The following is a 21,547-nucleotide window of genomic DNA, read 5'->3' on the forward strand; positions in this document are numbered from 1 at the left end:
AACTGTCATTTTAGCAAATTTTACTTACATTAAATAATCATAATACGATTTGTCAAACATTATTTATTAAATGAGTATGAACGCATTTTAAGACAATCATATTGTTGGGAAAACACGTGCACCTGTAGAAATATGTATTACACATTGAATGAGTTTAAGAACGCTGAGTGGGCGGGGCTATCACCACACCATTCGGGTATGAATAAAATCGACCAATCAGGAACTTGGCAAGTATTTACAAACCGTACGTCATCAAATGTGTATTATCTCTCTGGCTGTTTGTAACATCATGTATTTTTTTTTTCAGTCGTATTCAAGATTAGACTCAAGAGTTTCGGGAGACTATTGTTGCTGCTGCAAAGGACTACTAATAGTTGAAACGTGGACGTCGTGCGAAGTGCGTCGTTCATACTGTCTTTCTTTATGTGCGATGTTCATAGTGTTGAAGAAAGGGAATCAGTATTTTTTATTTATCATATGATTATTCTTGACAATCGATCTAAACGAATTAACAATAAACGACATAGAGTATAAGAGAATTCCGAAATGAATTTATCGTTTGCTGGTTGCGGTTTCCTTGGTATTTACCATGTTGGTGTAGCAGTGTGCTTTAAGAAATACGCTCCACATTTACTTTTGGATAAGATTAGTGGTGCATCGGCTGGTGCTATCGCTGCTTGTTGTCTTCTTTGTGATTTACCCCTCGGTAAGTGAACTCCTTTGTTTATATATATCTACCAGATATATAGTATCTTAAATAATTAGTTTTTTTCAATGTTACGGTTCGATTTATTGACTTTCTGATATTACACGATCTTACGTTTTGTATTCATTGCGCGCATGTTAAACAAATTGTCCCGGTGGCTCCGGTGATTTCACACTGTAATTAAACCTTAAATATCATTATTCATTCTTTTAATATAAAATATGACGATGTTGCAATTTGATACATACTTAAGGCCATATTTAAAAAAATATAGCTGTTAAAATTGACTTTCATCAGTTTTTATATTTCCTAAATAAATCTTAAATAACGATTATAAATTTTAACATTTTTCAAGTATCATTACTAATTTGTTATATAGTCCATATAAATGATTTTCTTTTTGCTTATGTGAATAAATGATATAAAATTTATAAAACGTAATTATTGTAATTATATTTTAAAATCTCAAAATCCCTATTTCACTATATGCAGCTAAATATAATTTATTTCACTTCTGCCTGTCTCTATATTACATTTCCTACTGTTTATAAAATTTCAAAATTATTGATAGAAGCTGTATGAACTTGATAATGCTGGAAATGAATCTCATAATTAGGTCAAGCATAGAATAAGCAAATTGGAAGTAGTAACAAGAACACTTATCAAATGCTTTTCTTTGTAGTAAGCCTGAGAATAAATGTATAATATAATGGAAACAACTATAACAGACATATTGGCATTAGTTATTGCGCATTACTGAACACTTTTTATTGTAATAAAAACTTATCACTTTGTGTGAAAAAGAAATATTTTTTATTTTAAATCATTTTTTATATTAAATCTCACAATGGTAAAATATCTTATCAAATATTTTTAAGCTAGAATATAAAAGTAATTTTATTTAATCTTTTAATCAAAACATTGCAATAAATTTCTATATACTCAAAAAATTTAAAAGATGAAGATTTATAATTGGTAATAAATATCAAAATAATCGTTTGAAAAACTATATAAATGTTGTTAAAAAGTACTCTTTGATGATTTTTAATATAAATGGGGAATAAATATGTAAATGCACAGAATATATAGAATGCGAAAATTCTTAATAGTTTCGTATATATATATCTGCTTATAAATTCACTGTTGTGTTTACATCCTATCTTGTAGTACAGTACCATGGCCAATTAGAAATCCGATGCTTTCGTAATACATAACATTTCGTAATAATAATAAATAACTGATAACTCATAGTTAAATATTTACGATTAGTATTACATAGTTGTTAAAACATTTTTAATAATAAGAACAACAAATATGGTACGAATAAAATGTATTATAATTTTATATATCCTTTGGAAATGTTTTGGGATAAGTATGTGTTACGTGGAATATTTTTTATAGACACAAATATGTTTTACATTTTATATAGGTACAAATATGTTTTACATATAGAGTCATTAAGACATATATACGTCTTATGACATAAACGTAATATATACGTAATATATACGTAATATACATAGAATGCTAATATATATGTCCGAAAGATTTGTATGAAATATCCAATGTTAAAATGAAGAAAGATTAATTTGGTTCACACACATATCACATAGTTTACGTCTTATATGTTTACATCTTTAATTTCAAAAATATATCAGTTATTTGATTAAATTTCATTTCCTTCAATATACATCATATTTATTTACCAAATTAACAATATCGCCTGGTATCTTTTTAGCTTTTTAGCTTGTTTTACTTCCGTATCACTCTATATAGAATTATTAAATACATATAGTGATAACAGATTAAAGACATACTTATACATATACAAATCAGTCTCGATATTAATAAGTTAATATTAAATCGTAATAAGATAGACGGTATTTTCCTATTGTTTCGAAACGATGATTCAAATATGTATGTATATTATTGCATACTATTACTATGTATGTAGCAATCAGGCTTATCAAATTCCATTGTTAATATGCTTCTTTAATAAATGAATCCAACATTTTCGAAAAAATTATTTATTCATATTTCGAATTTTCTCAATATAGATCATTTATGTGTAATGTATATATGCAATCAAGCATTAAATATTATTTTTATTACAATATATGATTTTTAATTAAATAAACATTTAATGTTCATTCATATGTATTTAAAGAATCAGTATTAAATAACTCGATCATATTGAAAATATTAATTGAGTCAATCACAATTTATATATATATATGTGCTCGTAATTTTAATGTATGATAATTTTATTGCTGATACTTATGCGTGACAGCATTCTATAATCATGTGCATAATCTATGACGTAAACGTTTTCACAATGTTATCCTACCGAAAAGACACATTTAAGGTCGTTTCCAGATTAATGCAACTACTACATAACGCGTATATTAAATATACATCAATACGTTTGTAATAAGCGATAAGTGATGCAGCTATGAAGCATTTAAAACAATATACATACATACCCTGAAAACGAAACATGTTCGACAGCTAGTGCATAATACATATTTAATACTTCAGATACAGAGAAATAATGAAATATTGATTTGTATACCTAAAATAAGAGTATAGTTACAGAGTAAATTAAGAAATGATTGTAATTCTGTACTATTTGTAATAAGTATACTACTTTTTTAATATTGTTATACGAATATGTAATGCGGACTTTTATTCATCTATAGAAAATTTGAAGGTGTGACAATGCATAGAATATACGAAAATATGTAAAATATGCAAAACGTAGTACTTATTATAATCTATATTAAGGAAAACAATTATGTACTTCAGTCCCGTTTTTTTTACGCTATTCATAAAATATGAATTTGCATAAATATCCATAGTCTAGTAATATGTAATTGTACCTAAGTATTTATGTATTATGGTTATTATTGAAAAAAATTAGTACGTCTATTTAACTCATATAACTACATGGTCTCTAAGATGCATATTTGTTACACATGTTATATAAACTGTAATATATCTTCAGAAATAGAAAGATGCATATTTACTATATTTGTTATATAAACTGTAACATATCATTCATGTTTAGAAAAAAATGGAAATTTTTAAATTAACTGTAAAAAATATAAACGCGTGGTATGCAAACAGCTCGATAATATCAATTATTTCCATTATTCAGGATTTTTGTTATCGCGAAAAAAATGGTTAAAGTCTAATTAATATCAGCAAATACAGACGAGTAATTTGATATGAGGATTGAACGCGGCTGGTAATCTAAAACTGCGTCGAAATTTAAAAAAACAATGACTTATTATTCTTGTTCTTTTTTATGCTGAGATAATCGATATGTCGATAATATATCTCGATAAATTTTTTATGAAGAAACATCAAGACATTTATTCTAAAACGAATAAAAGAATGTTTTTCTTTAAAGAATAACATCTTTTAGTTAAAAAGATTATTGTAGTTTCTCTCATTAAAAATGCCAATTATCAAAGTGTCGTGATTTAAGTATCCTAGTCAGAAAATAAACTATTTCCTTCTGATATCGATAACATCAATACCATGCAACATGTTAAGCAAACAAAGGAATGTTTGTTTTTGTAGAAAGGCAATGCCAATTCATACGATAAAAGATAAGGCTATATATATGAATACATAAGAATGGACCAGTCTCTTTTACAAGATAATGTTAATCCACAGAATCCGTGAAATTGATGCGGCTGCATCTATTTTCATTAATCACGCAAAATTATATTTATGTTATAAAATATTGAACTATCTTTTATATTATGATCTCTCTCACAATCTCTCTTTCATGTTACGATGTTAGAGATTTTAACCAGGTAGTTCGTAGTAAGAAATCGCTCCAAATTTTATATTATGCATCAGCAGCTTAAAGAATTTGTTTTTCTTCGTATAGGGATATTTAAGGGCCCTATCCAGCATTGCCAGAGGATATTTTTTAGTATTGCCAGAAGGTAGGTATTATAATCGTGTAATAAACCATTTTCCTTTCTATCTTTCTATAACTCTAATGTACTTTATAATTTGTCCAAGAAGGACATTTGGTAAATTGTTTTAGTATTATTTTGAATACTTATCATGTAGATGTTTTCTTTTTGGTAACTTTCCAGAGTGAATAGTTCATGTCTTCATTGGGTGATAATTTCATTATGTATTCGTGAAATTCTATATTGCAGTGATTTGGGATTAATTATTTCACTTCTTTAATGATGGCGTTTAATCTGCTTTTGTTGAGCTGTGTTTTATGTTTTTGCCAATTACTTTTTAATTTACGTTTAAACTTAATTTTCTGCAATGTATAAGCCGGGAGGATAGATAATTTCTATCATTTTCTACTGGTTTGGTGGCTATTCAACTTGCTTCTTGTATTATATCAGTAAAGTTTATTGCTATCGATTCAATTTGTTCAGATGTCTCTAGAGGTAATTATTTATTTAGCTTCTAGGTATTTTTTAAATTGAGCGTAATTAGTGCTATTGTTGTATAGATGATTTGTTACGTTCGAGTACATTGGTTTGGATGAAAGGTCTATAAGAATCGTATAGCTTATTCTAACATTTTATCTGCGATGTGTTAGTTTGTGATTCCCATAATTTATGCTTGACATTATAATCCCTAGCAGCAATAAATTTATTCCCTAATGATTTTGAAAAGTTTTCATACTGGTGTATCGTTATTGGTGTAATAAGCCATAGATTTCAAACTGGACATTTTTCTGAATTTTATAGGTTTATGGTCTTTACTTCGTAAGATTTTCTTATCGTGTTGTCTTTGCTGATCTAAGATACATTTGATAATAATTTATCTGTAGCTTCTGAAGAGTTATCAGCAGTGTCAAATATTTTATAGTTCGAATTGAATAGAACTTTCTCAATCTATTATATTTCTGTTTTCTTTTTGCAATAACCCAATATAAGGAACTTTTATTATCGTTTTTTAATCCTATCTGTTGGCATGATAGTCACATTCATTCTATCTACCTATAATAAAAATGTTCACTTTTAATTATTATCTTGTACTCAACGTTTCGTACACAGATACAAATTATTTTTACTTTATTTTCACGATTTTTAAATGAGATATTAAATGTTTAATGTTATGAACAATTTTAAATGGTAATTTTAAGTACATAGTAAGGTAACTTTAAAGGACATAGTATAATGAGTTTATAAAAAATGAAAAGAGTGAAAATTATAACATTACCGGATAAGAATTTATCATATTTTAGCCCATTTTTTAATCCTTAAGTCATTAACCAAATAGTATACTTTTAAGCGGATTGTAACTGCGACCATGTAATAAATGTAGGAAGTATGTCTAACTTTGAAACAGTAAGATAATTTAGGTAGATTTAACGTTGTATAATGGAAGTATAATGTAAAACGATGGTAGAAACTATGAAATCCTACATACAATCTGTATTCATTATGGGGCTTCATAGCGTTAAATCATATAAGTTGGCTGATGTATTAATGCTAAATAAATATGCAAAAATATTGATTTTATATTCTTATAATATAAGTTAATTTATAATATAAGTTCATTTATTTTTCTGACCCTATATATACTTTTTTCACAGCTTATAAATGAACACACCCTATAGATATAATTTTGCGTGTACCTATATTTGTGATATAGGAATATGTACATATCACAATCAATTTAATCTTGATATAATTGAAGTATATTATATATTCGGGATAAGATAAATACATCAGTGGTATTTGCTTCTTATTTACGTTAGGTATAAAAATATACTAAATTTATCTCGAAAAATATGTTAAGTTAATGTAATAAAAACTTCTAAGGATTTTAAAAAAAAATGTGTAGATATGAAGCTGTAAGTGAAAATATCAAGAACAACTCAAAGTTTTTTATTTTTCCGATCTTATAATTGAACAAAACAATTTATAGCTTTTTCCCATTTTATGATGGAAAAAGACAAATAAATGATCTGTTTTTAACTATATCAAGTTGCATAGATAGCTATATACGATTTAAATGAAATTTCTACTTAAACGGATTTTATGCAATTAAATCTTAATATAATTTATTTTTAATTAATGAAATTTATTTCTATAATTTATTTTAAGTTATTCTTAGTTGTTGTTCCCTATAATAATTATAAACACACATTTTTTATAGGGGAGATCACAAGTAACGTATTACGCGTTGCGCGTGAAGCACGACAACGAACTCTTGGTCCATTTAGTCCATCATTTAATGTACAGGAGATATTGTTAGAAAGTTTACAGAAGGTACATATCATTAACTACAATTTAAAATAAATATAAATATTCAAATTTTGCAAAAATAACATATATAGTATTTATACTTTTAAAGTTATTAAATATAGCAATAGACATCTCTAAGATGAACTCTTGTTGTTAATATTTTAATACATAACGAAATATTATCTTTGTTCTAGCATCTACCTAATGATGCTCATATTCGTGTTAGCGGCAAGCTTCACGTTTCCTTAACAAGGGTATACGACGGAAGAAATGTAATTGTTTCACAATTTTCGTCTAAGGAAGATTTATTGCAGGTAAAACAATATTCATGTTAAAATTTATATAATTTATATAACTGAAAGTTTATATAAATTTAAGTTTGTAATATTGAAACTTTTCTTTTATAGGCATTATTGGCTAGTGCATTTGTCCCAATTTTTTCTGGTCTCTTACCACCAAGATTTCATGGTGTCAGATATATGGATGGTGGTTTTAGTGATAATCTTCCTACACTTGATGAAAATACTATTACAATTAGTCCTTTTTGTGGAGAAAGTGATATTTGCCCTAGAGATGTTTCATCCCAACTTTTCCATGTAAGTTACTTATGATTATTCAGATAATTTACGAAATATTTAAATTGAATAAATAACTGTTCTTGCTAAGATTAAATTACTAGATTATTAAAGAATAGATTACTAAATCGTATGTAAAATATAATAAATGACAATTATAATTTATAGGTCAATCTTGCCAATACAAGTATTGAGCTTTCAAGACAAAATATATATAGGTTTGCAAGAATACTTTTCCCACCAAATCTAGAAGTAAGTTTATATGAAGTACTTGTAATATAGAATATTAAAGAAATAAAATAACATAGATAAGGTAACATAAAAAGGATATTAAGAAATAAAAATTAACAAAATTATAAGATAAAATTTAAACATTAATATCATAAAGGGTTTTAATATTATTAAAAATTACCTTTACAGATGCTCTCAAACATGTGTAAACAAGGTTTTGATGATGCATTAAGATTTCTTCACCGCAATAATTTACTTAATTGTACCCGATGTTTAGCTGTACAGTCCACATTTGTAGTCTCAGAAACTCTTGATGATAACATGGATTATGATCCTGAATGCTTAGAATGTAAAATGCATAGACAGGTATAATTTTAATATGTGCAGTGTAACTTACAATAAGAATATTTTTTATACATAAATGTACACATATATTTTGTAGGAAGCGCTAGTATCTAATTTACCTGAAACAGTTATGACCATATTTCAAGATGCAATTGATTCTGCTAATAAAGGTCTCATTAATTGGTTATTTAAACATCGAAGTGTAAAACTTTTATCATTACTTAGTCTACCATGTACACTGCCAGCAGATGTAGTATATGCAACTTTCACAAAGTAAGTATATTATTATGCATTGCATCATTTGTTTTTTTCTTTTTGACCAATCTTTTATTTTTAAAATAATTAATGTATATATTGCATTTGTAATGTTCACATAATTTGATAGAGTTGTGTGTATCAATGGAATAAGAAACTAATATGCATGATATATTACTTGTTTAAAACTGCATGCTACTAAAGTAATAGTATAATCAAAATGATTTATAATTAAATTAAAAATTAATAATATATATAAATACAGACTTGTTATTGTAGTAAAATTAGTAAGTATATTCATATCTTTTCTATCTATTAACTAATGCTGGTTATTCATTTTTATGGTTAGTGATCATTAGGAATCAAATTTATGTTTTCAACCTTTCAACTTCACTGTATGTAATATTGCTTTAAAATCATATTTATATTAAAATTCCTGTAATCATCCAAATTGATAAAACGTAACTTAATTTGTCTCATATTCTAATTGTCTGAGTGAATGAATTTTTTTTTATTTATTTAATATTGTGATTATGTATAATATCATGTTTAACATTATGCATGTGGTCATAGTCTGATTGGTAACAAGATAGAAAGTCACACCTTGGAATACAATATAATTGGCAATATTCTTCATACATCTCCACAAATGTCTTGTGCTAGACATAATATGACATCTTCTTGGTAAGCTTTGCATTTCTTATGTATTGCTATATAAAATGTCTTATATATTACCTGAACATATAATCATGAAAGATGAAATTGGAAAATACATAAATTGAAAATACTTACTATAAATAGAATTCTTATTACTTTGAATAAGAATTTTATAAAGTTTCATTCCATATATTCACGTATAATGCATTTATGTACATTATATATATGTTTTAAATATAATAAATGCATATATATATATATACACACACATACACACACACACATTTTTCTTAAACCAATTAAGTATGGTATTTCTCAAACTTAATGTCAAATACTAAGTGCCACAGACTGTTAAATGTCAGTTAGACATTACATACATGGTTCAAGGAAATAGAATTTTTTATATTTATATAATATATGTTTTAAATTGTGAAAAAGTTATTTAAGTTATTTATTTAAATTATTTACATTTAATGTCAAAAATCTTAACTTTCTGCTTCTATAACTTATTCTTTTTATTATGCATATACTTTCTTAGTTTCATAACAGTTGTCTATGAATTAATATTTTATTTTATTTTCAGGTTTATTTTGAATGTGCCTAAATTGCGAAGGAACCTATTAGAATTAAGAACATTTTTATTAAACGAATTATGTATGCTATTTCCTAAAATCAATGCCTATTACCAAGTGCCACAGACTATTAAATGTCAGTTAGACATTACAGAATATGGTTCAAGTAAATAGAATTTTGTTTATTTTTTGTACTAATTATAAAAAATAAAATTTTCTTGTATATCCATCTTTCTCATTTTTTAGACATATATGATATGGAAGTAGCGGACAAGACTGATAATTTATATAAAAATAAGAAAAATCTAAATTTGACATTACAATACAATGAATTGTAAGTCTATAAATCTTAATAGTATTTTAAAACTTTTTAATTAATAAATTATATTTCTAACTTATATCTTTCAGACAACCATGGGAGGATAATGGTAATACGTCAAATTGTGTTATAAATATGTCCAATCTTTCAACTGTTGATGATACTTTTGAAAATATTCTTCAGGTAAATTATGAACATTTATTAATGATTATATATAATCAATATCAATACAATGTAAATTTTCTTCTTAAATATATAGGTAACTTCTGAGCAAGAAGCTGTAATGGCATATTATTACATGGATGATAATAACAAAGTGCAAGTGACAGAGATATTTGACGTTACAGACTCCGATTCACATGCAATGTTATCTATAGAAGAAATTGAAAATAATACAAAATTACAATTTGATGAGTGGGATACACCCACATGGTTATCTCAACACACCCTCAATGATAGTAAGTTATTTTAACTACTGATTATTGTATATATATTATATAAATAGATTACACGCGAAATATTTATCTTTTAGCTGTAACAGAATCCCTATATACTGATGCAGATCAACAAAGCATAGAAAATTTATCAGAAATATCTTTAGAAGATGATATTTTGAATGTGTTAAATACATCTTCTGATCCAGAGAGTGAATGGGAAATAAGTAAAAATTTACAAACAACAAGAGCTTCCAACCCACCCATTTTCCAGTCAGAAATGGATTAACAATGACTAAAGATTTAAAATAAAATAAATTTTTTCTTATGATAATTGATATAGACAATGAGTATTATCACTATCTATAGTCAATTATATGATTAGGTATGCATATTTTTGTAGTCAATAATGTTGGTGATATTATAGAGAGAAATAATATCAGTGTGCTCAATATTGATAATTTTTTATAACATTTGAAGAACATGTCGTTTAAAGAAGTAAAGAGTATAGATGAAAACACTTTTATTAAACAAGAACAGTCTGTGTTATGCACTGATAAATATAAGATACAACACAAGTAACCATATAAAAATGTGATATATATATATATATAAGAAGTATCTTCAACAGAGCATACGCAGTATTTTATTATTAATGAATCTTGGTAAAAAACATTTAACATCATTATTAAATACTTGTAAGTCAAGTATGAGTAGATCTCCAAGAAAGAGGCTGACTATGATGGAAATGCACATCATAAAAGATATTTATCCGGATTTTATGTTGAGTGTTATTAGAAGTTTCATATGTTAATCATAATACTTCTACACTCCTAGTCAAAAAGATAACCCAGGTGTGCTATCTTTAATTTCTTAATGACGCGTGTAGTTTTTCGTTTGTAACATATAATATGAAAACATTATGAGATCAGAATATGCAGTCCGTTGAAAATAATTAAAAATATTATGAGGTTTAGTGTGTAACAAAAAAAATTGTTTTATTTTAAGAACGAAATGATAACACACTCTGTTAATATGTTTAGAAATTGCTCAGTAGTTCATGATCTATCAACGAGTAAAGATTACAGTACAATGTTATATAAATTTGTAAGTATGGGACGCGGAAAAAGATTAAACGAGTCTGAAAAAAAAGCAAATTCTTGAACTAAAACAGCAACGGTTATCAGTAACAAATATATATATATATATATATATATATATAATATCGAAAATAATTAGAAGAAGTCGTAAAATAATACACAATTTCTTAAAACATGTTGAAGATTATGGCAAAAAGAAAAGTACTGGTCGTTAAAAGTACTCGTCATCGTTATCCGATCGTGATAAGCGAGCAATCTTGAGTGTAGCTTCCAACTCGTAGTTAACAACGAAGCAAATAATGGAAAAATCTAGTGTTAGTGCCAGTGTTTTAATTGTTCGTCGAGTTTTACTATCCTGCAAAGATATTAAGAGGCTAAGATTAAAAAAGAAACCTCCGTTAATAACGAAACACAAAGTAGAACGTTTACGCTTTGCAAAAGAAAAAATGCATTGGAAAAAGAAATGGAGAAGGGTACTATTTTTAGACGAAAAAGATTCAATTTGGACGATCCTAATGGGTTCCAATATTATTTTCATGACATAAAAAAAGAGACAATGTCAGCAATTCGACAACAAATGGGAGGAGACAGCGTGATGGTTTGGGCCGGCATCGGTTATTTCGGCAAGACAAGTATCAAGTTCATTAATGGGAGAATGAATAGTGTCCGATACATAAATTTAATCAAAGAACAAATAAATAATCATGCAGAACGGATTTCTGGACCTGATTACATCTTTCAACAAGATAAATGCATCTGTGCACACATCAAGATTGGCCCAATCATATTTTAATGAAAATAATATATCTATTTTGCCGTGGCCTGCACGCTCCCGGGACCTTAATATTATTGAAAATTATTCGCGGCGTATACGCGAATGGAAAGCAGTATCAACAAGTACAAGAATTAAAAAATACAATTATACGCAAATGGGATATGTTAAGTCAAAATTATATCCAGAAACTATATAAATCGATACCAAATCTTATAATAGAAGTAATAGAAAATAAAGGGGGATGTATCCATTATTAAATAAGTATATATGATTGATAAGTAATTATTGTTAGTTACAATTTATGTTGATTATTATTTTCTTATCGTAGATGTGTTATCATTTCGTTCTTAAAATAAATCAATTTTTTTTGTTACACGCTAAATCTCATATTACAAAAGAAAAACTTTACACGCGTCATTAAGAAATTAAAGATAGCACACCTGGGTTATCTTTTTGACAAGAAGTGTAAGCATGAGAGCTAAGTAAATTATTTTCCTCATCTTTTCTCCTTTTCTAATTCTGTTATACTTCTTAGTAAAAATATTTATGTAGATATTTTCCAACACAGAGCAGTGCCAAATTATTTGTGTGGTTCCTACTTGCAATAAATACTTAAACAAATAATGAAATTAATTATTTAAATTAGGATAGGAAAATAAATTTTGTTATTGCATACAGCTGGAACTGAATGCCAACTAATATACAAAATTTTTATGCTGTTTGTTATTGACGTAATCACTGTTGAGGATATTTAATTATGGCTAAAGAATGACATTTTTGTATCATATACTGAACTAAATATCATTACGTAATAAGTGACTTATAGCAATAATTATAAAAAGCACAAGTTATATATTTAATTACATATTAAATTGTATTATTATTAAAAAAAATTGCTGTGTTTATATGTATATGTACTGTACTATATGTTTGTATTCACTTAGTATAGGTATAAGAACATCCTAGATTATTATCATGTAACTTATATGTAAATGTTATATATGTATTAATTTTTATATGTTTAAATAGTGATACTGTATATTACTTAATCTATCTATATTGTACATAAAAAATGTTTTATGGTGTTAAAAACTGTATATAGTTACATAATTGAAATTTATTTATTTTTTCGGCTTTATTATACGACTTACATATTTGTAATTTCCACTCGGTCCCATACATAAGTTATGTAATTTTATTTTAAGATTAATTACTAATTTGGATAAAAGATTTGTTGTATTTTAACTTATTATTTCATTTCTGGATATCTTCTTGAGTACTCTTGTATGAAACTAACGGTTCACAAATTTTGTTGCAATTGTTAGAAATATAAATAACACTTTATGCTTATTTTGAAAGTTGTTTCAGTATTTGTAATTATGAATAATACTGAAAATAACTATCTTCAAGAGTTTATATATTAAATTATGACATGTTAATATGTATATAATTAATAAAATAAAAATATTAAGACAAAACTTAATTTACTTTATCTGTCTATGATCATTAACGAATTAACATTATAAACTTGGATAAATTAGAATTCAGATGGATTCGGGCAAGATCTCAGAATCTTGAGAAATACAAAAATATCGGAATTCCACTCAAATTTTGATGATTCATCTCGAATCCCAAGTTGATTCTCTAGTCTCGAAATAATCCCACACATTTTTAATGATTCTAATGTGTATATATGAAGTAACATAAGACTCGATGCAAGAAGTGACTTCATCCGCACGATATCACTGCGATCATATATTTTTATTTGTTTTCTCAGTTAACAACAACCAAAGCGGACATATGATCAGAGTGATATACTGCAGACAAAGTCGCTCGTCTGCACTAGTTCTAAATGTGCAGCTAGCAGCGACCGATTTTTTACAAAAAGTGTATATCATAAAATATTTTTATTCGAAATAAATAACAATAATATAAAGAAGGGTCGAGGTCAATAAAAAATGGAATATTTATTATATTTTTTAATATAAAACAAATCATATTGTATGTATAAGTTATATATACAATAATTGAAACCATCCTCAAAGTAATATTTTGAGGCAGAAATTTTTTTTCGTTTTTTGTAGAAATAATTTATTGCACATGTGCACAAGTATGTATTATGCTGATTTTTATAAAATATGTCTTTACTGTTAAACATTGATCGTTCATGAATAAAAATTGTATAATTTACAATTATAATTGCATGCATAATTAAAATTTTCAAATGTCATATTAACTTAATATATAAAAACCTCATTACATTCCTTATAGGCAGGCTCCAATTATTTCAGTGTGATGAAATATTAATTATTTGAACATGTTCAGGCTGGATCTTCCCCAGGGCCAGATGTAGAATTTCTTTGAGGCTCAATTTGAGTCCTGTTTTGCGAATTGCCAGTTGCAACCGCTACTTTATGTTGTGTAGTTAAACACTGTAACTGTTGGAGCTGTACAGGTTTAACAAGAGTTCTCTGTAACTACAGAATAAACAATCTTTGAATTGTACTTATAATTTTAAATAAATTCAAAAGTATATATATTCTTTTATATTACATCATCTTTTATAATATGCAATTTTCTTCTCTTAACTAAAAATTTATACTAATAATGCAAAAATATATACTTGTTGTTGTGATAATGTTGCCACTCCAAGACTTTGAGTTTGTTGACTGCACTGCCCTGTAGAAGCTCTAGCATGCAAGGATTTTGTCAATAATGTTTGTTTATTTGCAGGTACTACTTGGGAAGAAGATGTCGTCTGGGACGCCATAAGCACTGGTTTCGTTGCTGCTATAAAACATGACACTATCCTTATTTGTTGAAAAAAATTTAATACAATGTCTTAAACATGAATAAATTAAGCAGCTTATATAAAAATATTTATACATATTAATGTATAATAGAAATTGTAAAATAATATAGAAACAATAGAATCTGTTCTTACTGTCTATAATCTATTTTTAAATAATAATATATTGTGACATGGTATCTATGGTAACTTACCCATTATAGGAGTTAACACCTGTTTATTACCAGACAGTATTAACTGACTGGCTGTCACTGTTTTAGCCACAGTTACTAATTGATTTGATAAAACAGTTGATTTAACTTGATTTGGTTGTACTTGACGCGCTATATGATTAACTCGTGGCCTTTGAGATCCAACAAGTTGAATTGCCTGTCCACCCTAAGAAGTAATCTTTATCTCATTTTGGGACTTTAATAAATTATTATATACATATTATATAACACAATATATAATTTATAAATACCTGCGCAAGAGTAACAGAATTACTACTACGTATGTTTTGTTGCGATAATCCTTTAACTGCTGAAGGTATTATTTGGGCTACAACATTTATTGTATAATAAAATACAGATTATTTCGTATATCATAATTATTCAGTTTATATAGGCATAAAACATTTACTTATCTTTGTTAGTCAAACATTAATATATTAAATAAAGTAATTTAATATGAAGGTTAGAATCAGTGCATCAAAAAGAAAAAATTCTTACCAATTGGTAACGACAAATGAGTATTGGCAGGATTAGTTATTACTACTGTTGGTGTACTTCCAGCAATAGCTGTTGTAACAACTGTAGTAGCTACCATCTAGAAATATAAATCAATATTTCAGAAAAATTTTTGTACATTTTGTGTTAAAGCAACCGAAATGAGAAAACACGTGAAATACAAAAAGACTAACACTAGAAACCGTGGTGCAAGTATTAGTTGCAGATGATATAGGCAGAGAAACAATGACTCCTGTAGGTGTAACGGAACCCGTCGTTGCTGACACATTTAGCGACATCGTAATGGGTTGTGATAGTCCAGGAAATGATACCTGTTGTATAATGAATAGTACAGTAGTATTTCATCTTCTACGCCATATGTTGAAATAAGCAGCTCTCCACAACCTGAACATTTTGGAGACCATTGATGGAATTCGACAGACTAGTAAGATTTACACCCTGCAGGTTTACATTGGTTGATGGTGGAGTACTCATTGGCGTCGCAGATTGATTATTCTGACTGGAAGAAGCAGTTAACCGCTCAAGGAGAGAAGAACCAGAATTAATTCCTGGTATTGGATTATCTGCAGATGGTGTCCCTATAATACATAATTTTAATTATGTTCACCTTAAAAAAGACAGAATAGAAATAATAGAAAAAATACACACTAATTGCATCTTGTGTGTACCTTCAAATATTTACCTGCTAACAAAGCTGAAAGTCCTGACATTGATAATCCAAGCGTTGAATTAGGATCTTGCACACGAGCTAATTTCACAGCTGTTGCTTTGACTGGTTGCTGCTTACAACTTAATTGTCCTGTTAAAGTTGAACTTAAACTCACCCTTACCTAAAAATATATTTCTTACAATTTCAGAATACTGTTAAAAACGTATAAGTACAAGCTTAATTGACTTACTTGACCAGTTGTATTAGGGACATTAATGACATTTCCATGACTAAGAACTCTAGATGGGATGGAAGCATTCAAGGAGATCCTTCGTGGCTGGACTTTCTGTTGCGTCAAATTGGCAGGACTGCTATTTAACAAACTAAGGATCGCAGCATTATTTGACTTGTTTGTAGTCTGTGCATTACTATTCATAGCAGCAGCTGCTGCATTTGCTGAAAGAATGTTTAATAAAATACTTTTATTTTTAGCATTTCTTTTATTTTGTATTACAGTTTATATCAACGTCACAACAAACCTGCAGCTTGCTGTTGAAATTGTTGAGCAGAATTCATGAGAGATGTTACAAGAGCTGTTATCGCAGGATTAGTAGAATGTTTTTTAAATGGTATTTCATTTTGGCTCTGATTAACGGTTTCCGTAACACAGTTTTGTGTTCCAGCTTGCAATTGAGCTTGCTATAAATAGAGAAATATATAAAGTTGTCCGAATATCAAAATATAATATTACACATAATTCATATAAATTCATGTATAACTCCTACCAAAACTGGAACATTTGTAGATGTAGCATTATTAATATTACTGTTTAATTTCTGCTGAAAAACTAAAATTCCAGATCCATTACAGGAATTGCCATCAGCAACCGACATAGTAGAGTTATCAATCTGTACAGATGTGGAGGCATTTGATCCACCATTAGTTAAAGGTTGCCCTGGACTCATTGACGTAGTCTCATTTTGAGCAATAACTTGTGGAATATTTGTTGCATCTACGCATGACAAGTTATTTTGTGCAGAAGTAGTGGCTTCTGTCATAGTTTTCATTGAAGCTACTTGACCAGCTAGAGTATTTAACTGACCTTGAGCTCTTGATAAGATCTGAAATAATTATTATTAAATATTAGTTTAGTTTAGAACAGTCTTATTAAGATTTATTACATTTATTAAAAATATAATAATTTTATTCAAATATTTAATTTACCTGCTGCGCGACATGTTGAGATTGAGCTTGTTGTAAATGCTGAGCAACTAATTGCGCTGCTTTTGCTTGCTGCGCCTAAAACAAGTTTATTAACCAAAAAGTATTTATTTGAAAATGCATATAATAATACAAAAATTTCATTTTTGTAGTATACATACTTGTTGATGTGCTCGTTGCATACCGGGTGTACATGTTACGCGAGGGACCTGCCCTGGTACAACATGTTTTATTCTAACGTTCTTTCTACCCTCTTCCGTAAATATTTCCGTAAATTGTTGAATGTAATGATTTGCCAGAACTCTTGTACCTAATGTAAATCTATAAAAAATTCCAAATATTTACTTGTCCAATTAATTTTTATAACTTCAACAAAATATAAGATTCTATTTGATAAAAAGAGAATGATGAACAAATACTCGCCGGCATGCAGATCCGTTTTTCTCTCCTTCACGATGATTCTTATCCATATAAAGCTCTCCCAGGTACTCAGAATTAGAAGGTCTTTGTAGAATTGAGAGCTTTATGTGATCTATTTCACCTTGACTTCCTCCCGTTTCTAATATATATTCTTCTATAACGTGTGGCAAACAGTCTTTTGTTTCTCGCGGGCGTTCGTATGCTTTTGCAAATCTATCATACATGAAGCATAAATTTGTACTAATACATATAGTGATGTTTGATAAATAATAATAACTTTTTACTGAAATGTACCTTAAAACATCAATAGGTGTATTTGGTGGAAGTAGAGGAGGATTTGTAAGAGAAGGCGGTGGACAGGCAGTGGTTGTAGCTACTCCTCTCTTTGCTCTTAATTTTTGCATTAAATCTTGTATTGTTAATCCCTCTGGTTGTGCTAATTGTTCCAATTTTCTCTTACGATTAACTGTAACCTATAACAAAATAAGGTAAAATATTACAAATATTAGAATTAAGCATGATATAATATATTTAAAAACACAAGCAAACTAAATAGAAGTTGCATTCTAATCCATTACAATTAATTACCTGTGAAAACTTTTTGGCTTGTCGCATAAGTTGGTGATCAGTAAGCAAAGATTTAGATTGCCTTAATCGTGTTGTAGCTATGCTAGGAATAGGATTTGGATCAAGACAAAGAGGTCCTTGGGTAGCTGCGACTAAATGTGATTCTAACATTAATCGTTCTTCATGACTCCAATCACCATCACTAGTTAAGGTTGATACATCTGAGAGTACACTCTAAAAGATATTAAGACATTATGCTGATTAATTTAAATTTTTTAGTTAAAACCTAATTATTATTTTATTTATTATCTTATTTTGTCACTTATATTAGCATTTCTCAAATTTCATTTCTAGTGAAAAACTAGTTATTCTTTTTTATTTCTCACTTGTGTTGTAGGCTTAAGAAGCACATGATGAACTTCGGCTTTAGTATGAGGAAATGCTTTTCGATAATCTCGAACTTCAGCTATTATACAACCATCATAAAATAAATGAGAATGATTAGTTTCTAGTTGCTCAGCCAACATTGCAGGCAATTGACCATTATCTATACATGAAAGCAATTCACCCTGTTCGTAACCCATCAGTTGTGTTTCAGCTAATATAGAATTTTTATCATACTGATTTCCCTTATCACTATTAAATTAAAATTGCTTATTAATCTACTATTATTAATATAGTTTCCAAATATATTGTAAATAAATATTAACATATACTTAATAGAAAAGTATAATATATTTACCTATTTCTTACAGCTAATGAGTATCCTTTATTACCAGCATAGAGATTAACAATTAATGTATATAGACCTTCTCTTTGCACCAATCTTCCCAAAAGATCACATTCATTTTCTAGATTATTCTACATGAATAAAAATATTATTATTAAACTAGTTTATTAATCTGTATTAAAATTTTTGGAACATATTTAATATTAAGGATATTAAAAATATTATTTCTATAGAAATATACGTACCAACACAGAGTCAGGAGTTGCATGAGGAACTTTAGTAAGTTCTTCAAAATATAATCTAGTCAACTTAGACTGAATGCTGTGTTTAGAATGATTCTGTTCTTTTTTTTGAATAGATGATTTATCACAAGCTAAACTTATAGAATTTTGTCCTTGAACATTTTTCCAACATTTGGATACCTGATTTATCATATCCTGCATACAAAATGTAAATATTTAAAATTAAAAAATCTACTTGAATTAATTAGAAACTTATAATAAATTAGAAAATAATAATAAAATACTACCTGAGCCTGCCGACACGCATCTTCTAAACTACAGGCTGTATCAATCATTTTAATTTTTGATTGCTAAAACCATTTAATGTCATATCTGATATAATAATGAATTTCCACAATCTAAAATAATTTCATAAAATATTAATATCATGGTTTTTATGACACAAAATTTGTATTATATTAATTTAATAAACATTCATGTCATTATGTTTAAGTAAATAAAATACTTTACTATAGGATATCTTTTTTATAATTTTTAAAATATTACAAGATTTTTAATATTATTACATTCTAGAAAATGTGTTTAATATAAGACATAAATTGCTAATATTACTAATTTATGATATTAGTTATATATATAATCATATATAATATGGTCCGATTAGTATAATCTATGAAAGAAAGAGAGAAAGAGAAAGGAATACAGAAAGTATTTTTTATTCATCTAAATAGGTTACCCTTAATATAGTTTAATTATCAATAACTGAGTTTATATATATATATATTAAAAAATATAAAAATTTGTGTAATGAATTTTCATTGCTTATATACTAATAGAATAAAACATTTGTATCACATTTATAAATAAAATTAATTTAAAATTATATATCAAAACATTACATAAAGCTATATTCAATATAATACAATAGTATGATATTAAATATATAAAATATATAAAAAGATATATATACAGTACAAAATAAAAAATTATAACGTTGATTTTAGTTAAGTATAATAATTTGATAAAGAATAAGGACATAATTTGTTATGAATTGTAAAAAATATTAATGTGAAATATTTTACAAATGCATTTTTTATTACATTTGTTTATCGATGAGGCTATTATGTTTCTTATCTCACCTTTTGAATATTATAACAAGTATTTCAAACATAATAGTAAATTAATGCAATCAGAGAGTATCAAAAAGTAAAAAATAAGAACAATAAATAAGATTTATCGAAACAGAGGGTTATGTACAAATTACAAATAAATATGCGAGAATATGTTTTAATCATAGCGTGAATCCATCGAATGTCAAAACAAGCACGCTACATGAGAGGTTATGTAAATGTTTATGAATTAATACAAATCACATTTAAATCTTTCAAATAAAACATAAACAATAGGTTATTTACCTCTAATGGATCCAAAAAGTAATCTAATAGTAAACATTGGACACAGGATGTGACTCAAGTTAATTTTCTTATCATAACCTCACACGAATTGGTAAATAATACACAAGTTTACAGATAGCGAAAATTTTTGTCAACGAGTTCTTATAATCAATAAAAATTATTTAATGTCAAATAAATAATATTTACAAGTAAGAAACGTCATTTTAGAGGACACAATGTAACCTATTATACAAACACCACACAATCATAGACTGGAAAATTGACCACATTTCTCTCTAGTGAGTTACTCAATTTATAGTTCGCAAGCTCGACTAGCATTCGAACAACTAAAGACGAATTTAGTGTTTCATGTACAATACTGATCTCGAATAAAAAAAAGATAGATCTATCGGGAAGGTTATTAATGTAAGAGAGAAACAGTATTAAGAAGTCTAACCAACTTTTAACAAATTTATTTACGAAATAGTAGTTTGCATCAATTGATTAAAATTTTATAAGAATAGGAATTTTTTATTCAAGAATCATGTATTAGCTTTAGATTTTAAACTTTTTATGAAA

At 27.3% G+C, this 21,547-nt stretch overlaps 2 protein-coding genes across 5 annotated transcripts; one reads left to right on the forward strand and one right to left on the reverse strand.

The window, feature by feature from the left end:
- The first annotated feature begins 118 nt into the window (after positions 1-118).
- On the forward strand, positions 119-11,805 carry LOC100651324 (1-acylglycerol-3-phosphate O-acyltransferase Pnpla3). 2 transcript variants are annotated; one of them, XM_003396086.4, is made up of 13 exons: positions 119-706; positions 6,857-6,969; positions 7,140-7,259; positions 7,353-7,541; positions 7,689-7,772; positions 7,941-8,117; positions 8,194-8,369; positions 8,925-9,035; positions 9,592-9,746; positions 9,827-9,914; positions 9,989-10,082; positions 10,159-10,357; positions 10,432-11,805. In XM_003396086.4, the coding sequence occupies exons 1-13, from the start codon at positions 547-549 to the stop codon at positions 10,620-10,622; spliced, it is 1,857 nt and encodes a 618-aa protein (XP_003396134.1). In that variant the 5' UTR covers positions 119-546; the 3' UTR covers positions 10,623-11,805. The 2 variants fall into 2 exon arrangements, with proteins under 2 accessions (XP_003396134.1, XP_012164885.1); XM_012309495.3 differs by lacking the exon at positions 8,925-9,035 and having other exon boundaries at positions 128-706.
- Positions 11,806-14,172: 2,367 nt separating this feature from the next.
- Positions 14,173-21,281, reverse strand: LOC100651158 (transcription factor SPT20 homolog). Of its 3 annotated transcripts, XM_048406315.1 has the most exons (22): positions 20,990-21,280; positions 19,862-19,972; positions 19,578-19,769; positions 19,345-19,463; positions 18,989-19,238; positions 18,624-18,836; positions 18,330-18,508; positions 18,039-18,248; positions 17,777-17,936; positions 17,619-17,693; positions 17,497-17,515; positions 17,180-17,406; positions 16,934-17,093; positions 16,645-16,850; positions 16,428-16,575; positions 16,130-16,323; positions 15,919-16,056; positions 15,728-15,824; positions 15,481-15,557; positions 15,212-15,395; positions 14,832-14,998; positions 14,173-14,685 (listed from the first exon to the last, which is right to left on the reverse strand). In XM_048406315.1, exons 2-22 carry the CDS (start codon positions 19,907-19,909, stop codon positions 14,530-14,532), a joined length of 3,219 nt encoding a protein of 1,072 aa, XP_048262272.1. In that variant the 5' UTR covers positions 19,910-19,972; positions 20,990-21,280; the 3' UTR covers positions 14,173-14,529. The 3 variants fall into 3 exon arrangements, with proteins under 3 accessions (XP_048262272.1, XP_012164887.1, XP_003396054.1); XM_012309497.3 differs by having other exon boundaries at positions 14,832-14,995; positions 17,180-17,515; positions 20,990-21,281; XM_003396006.4 differs by having other exon boundaries at positions 17,180-17,515.
- Between the last annotated feature and the right edge of the window lie 266 nt (positions 21,282-21,547).

The sequence above is a fragment of the Bombus terrestris genome, chromosome 6 (assembly GCF_910591885.1).
Source record: "Bombus terrestris chromosome 6, iyBomTerr1.2, whole genome shotgun sequence".
NCBI classification, from domain to species: domain Eukaryota; kingdom Metazoa; phylum Arthropoda; class Insecta; order Hymenoptera; family Apidae; genus Bombus; species Bombus terrestris.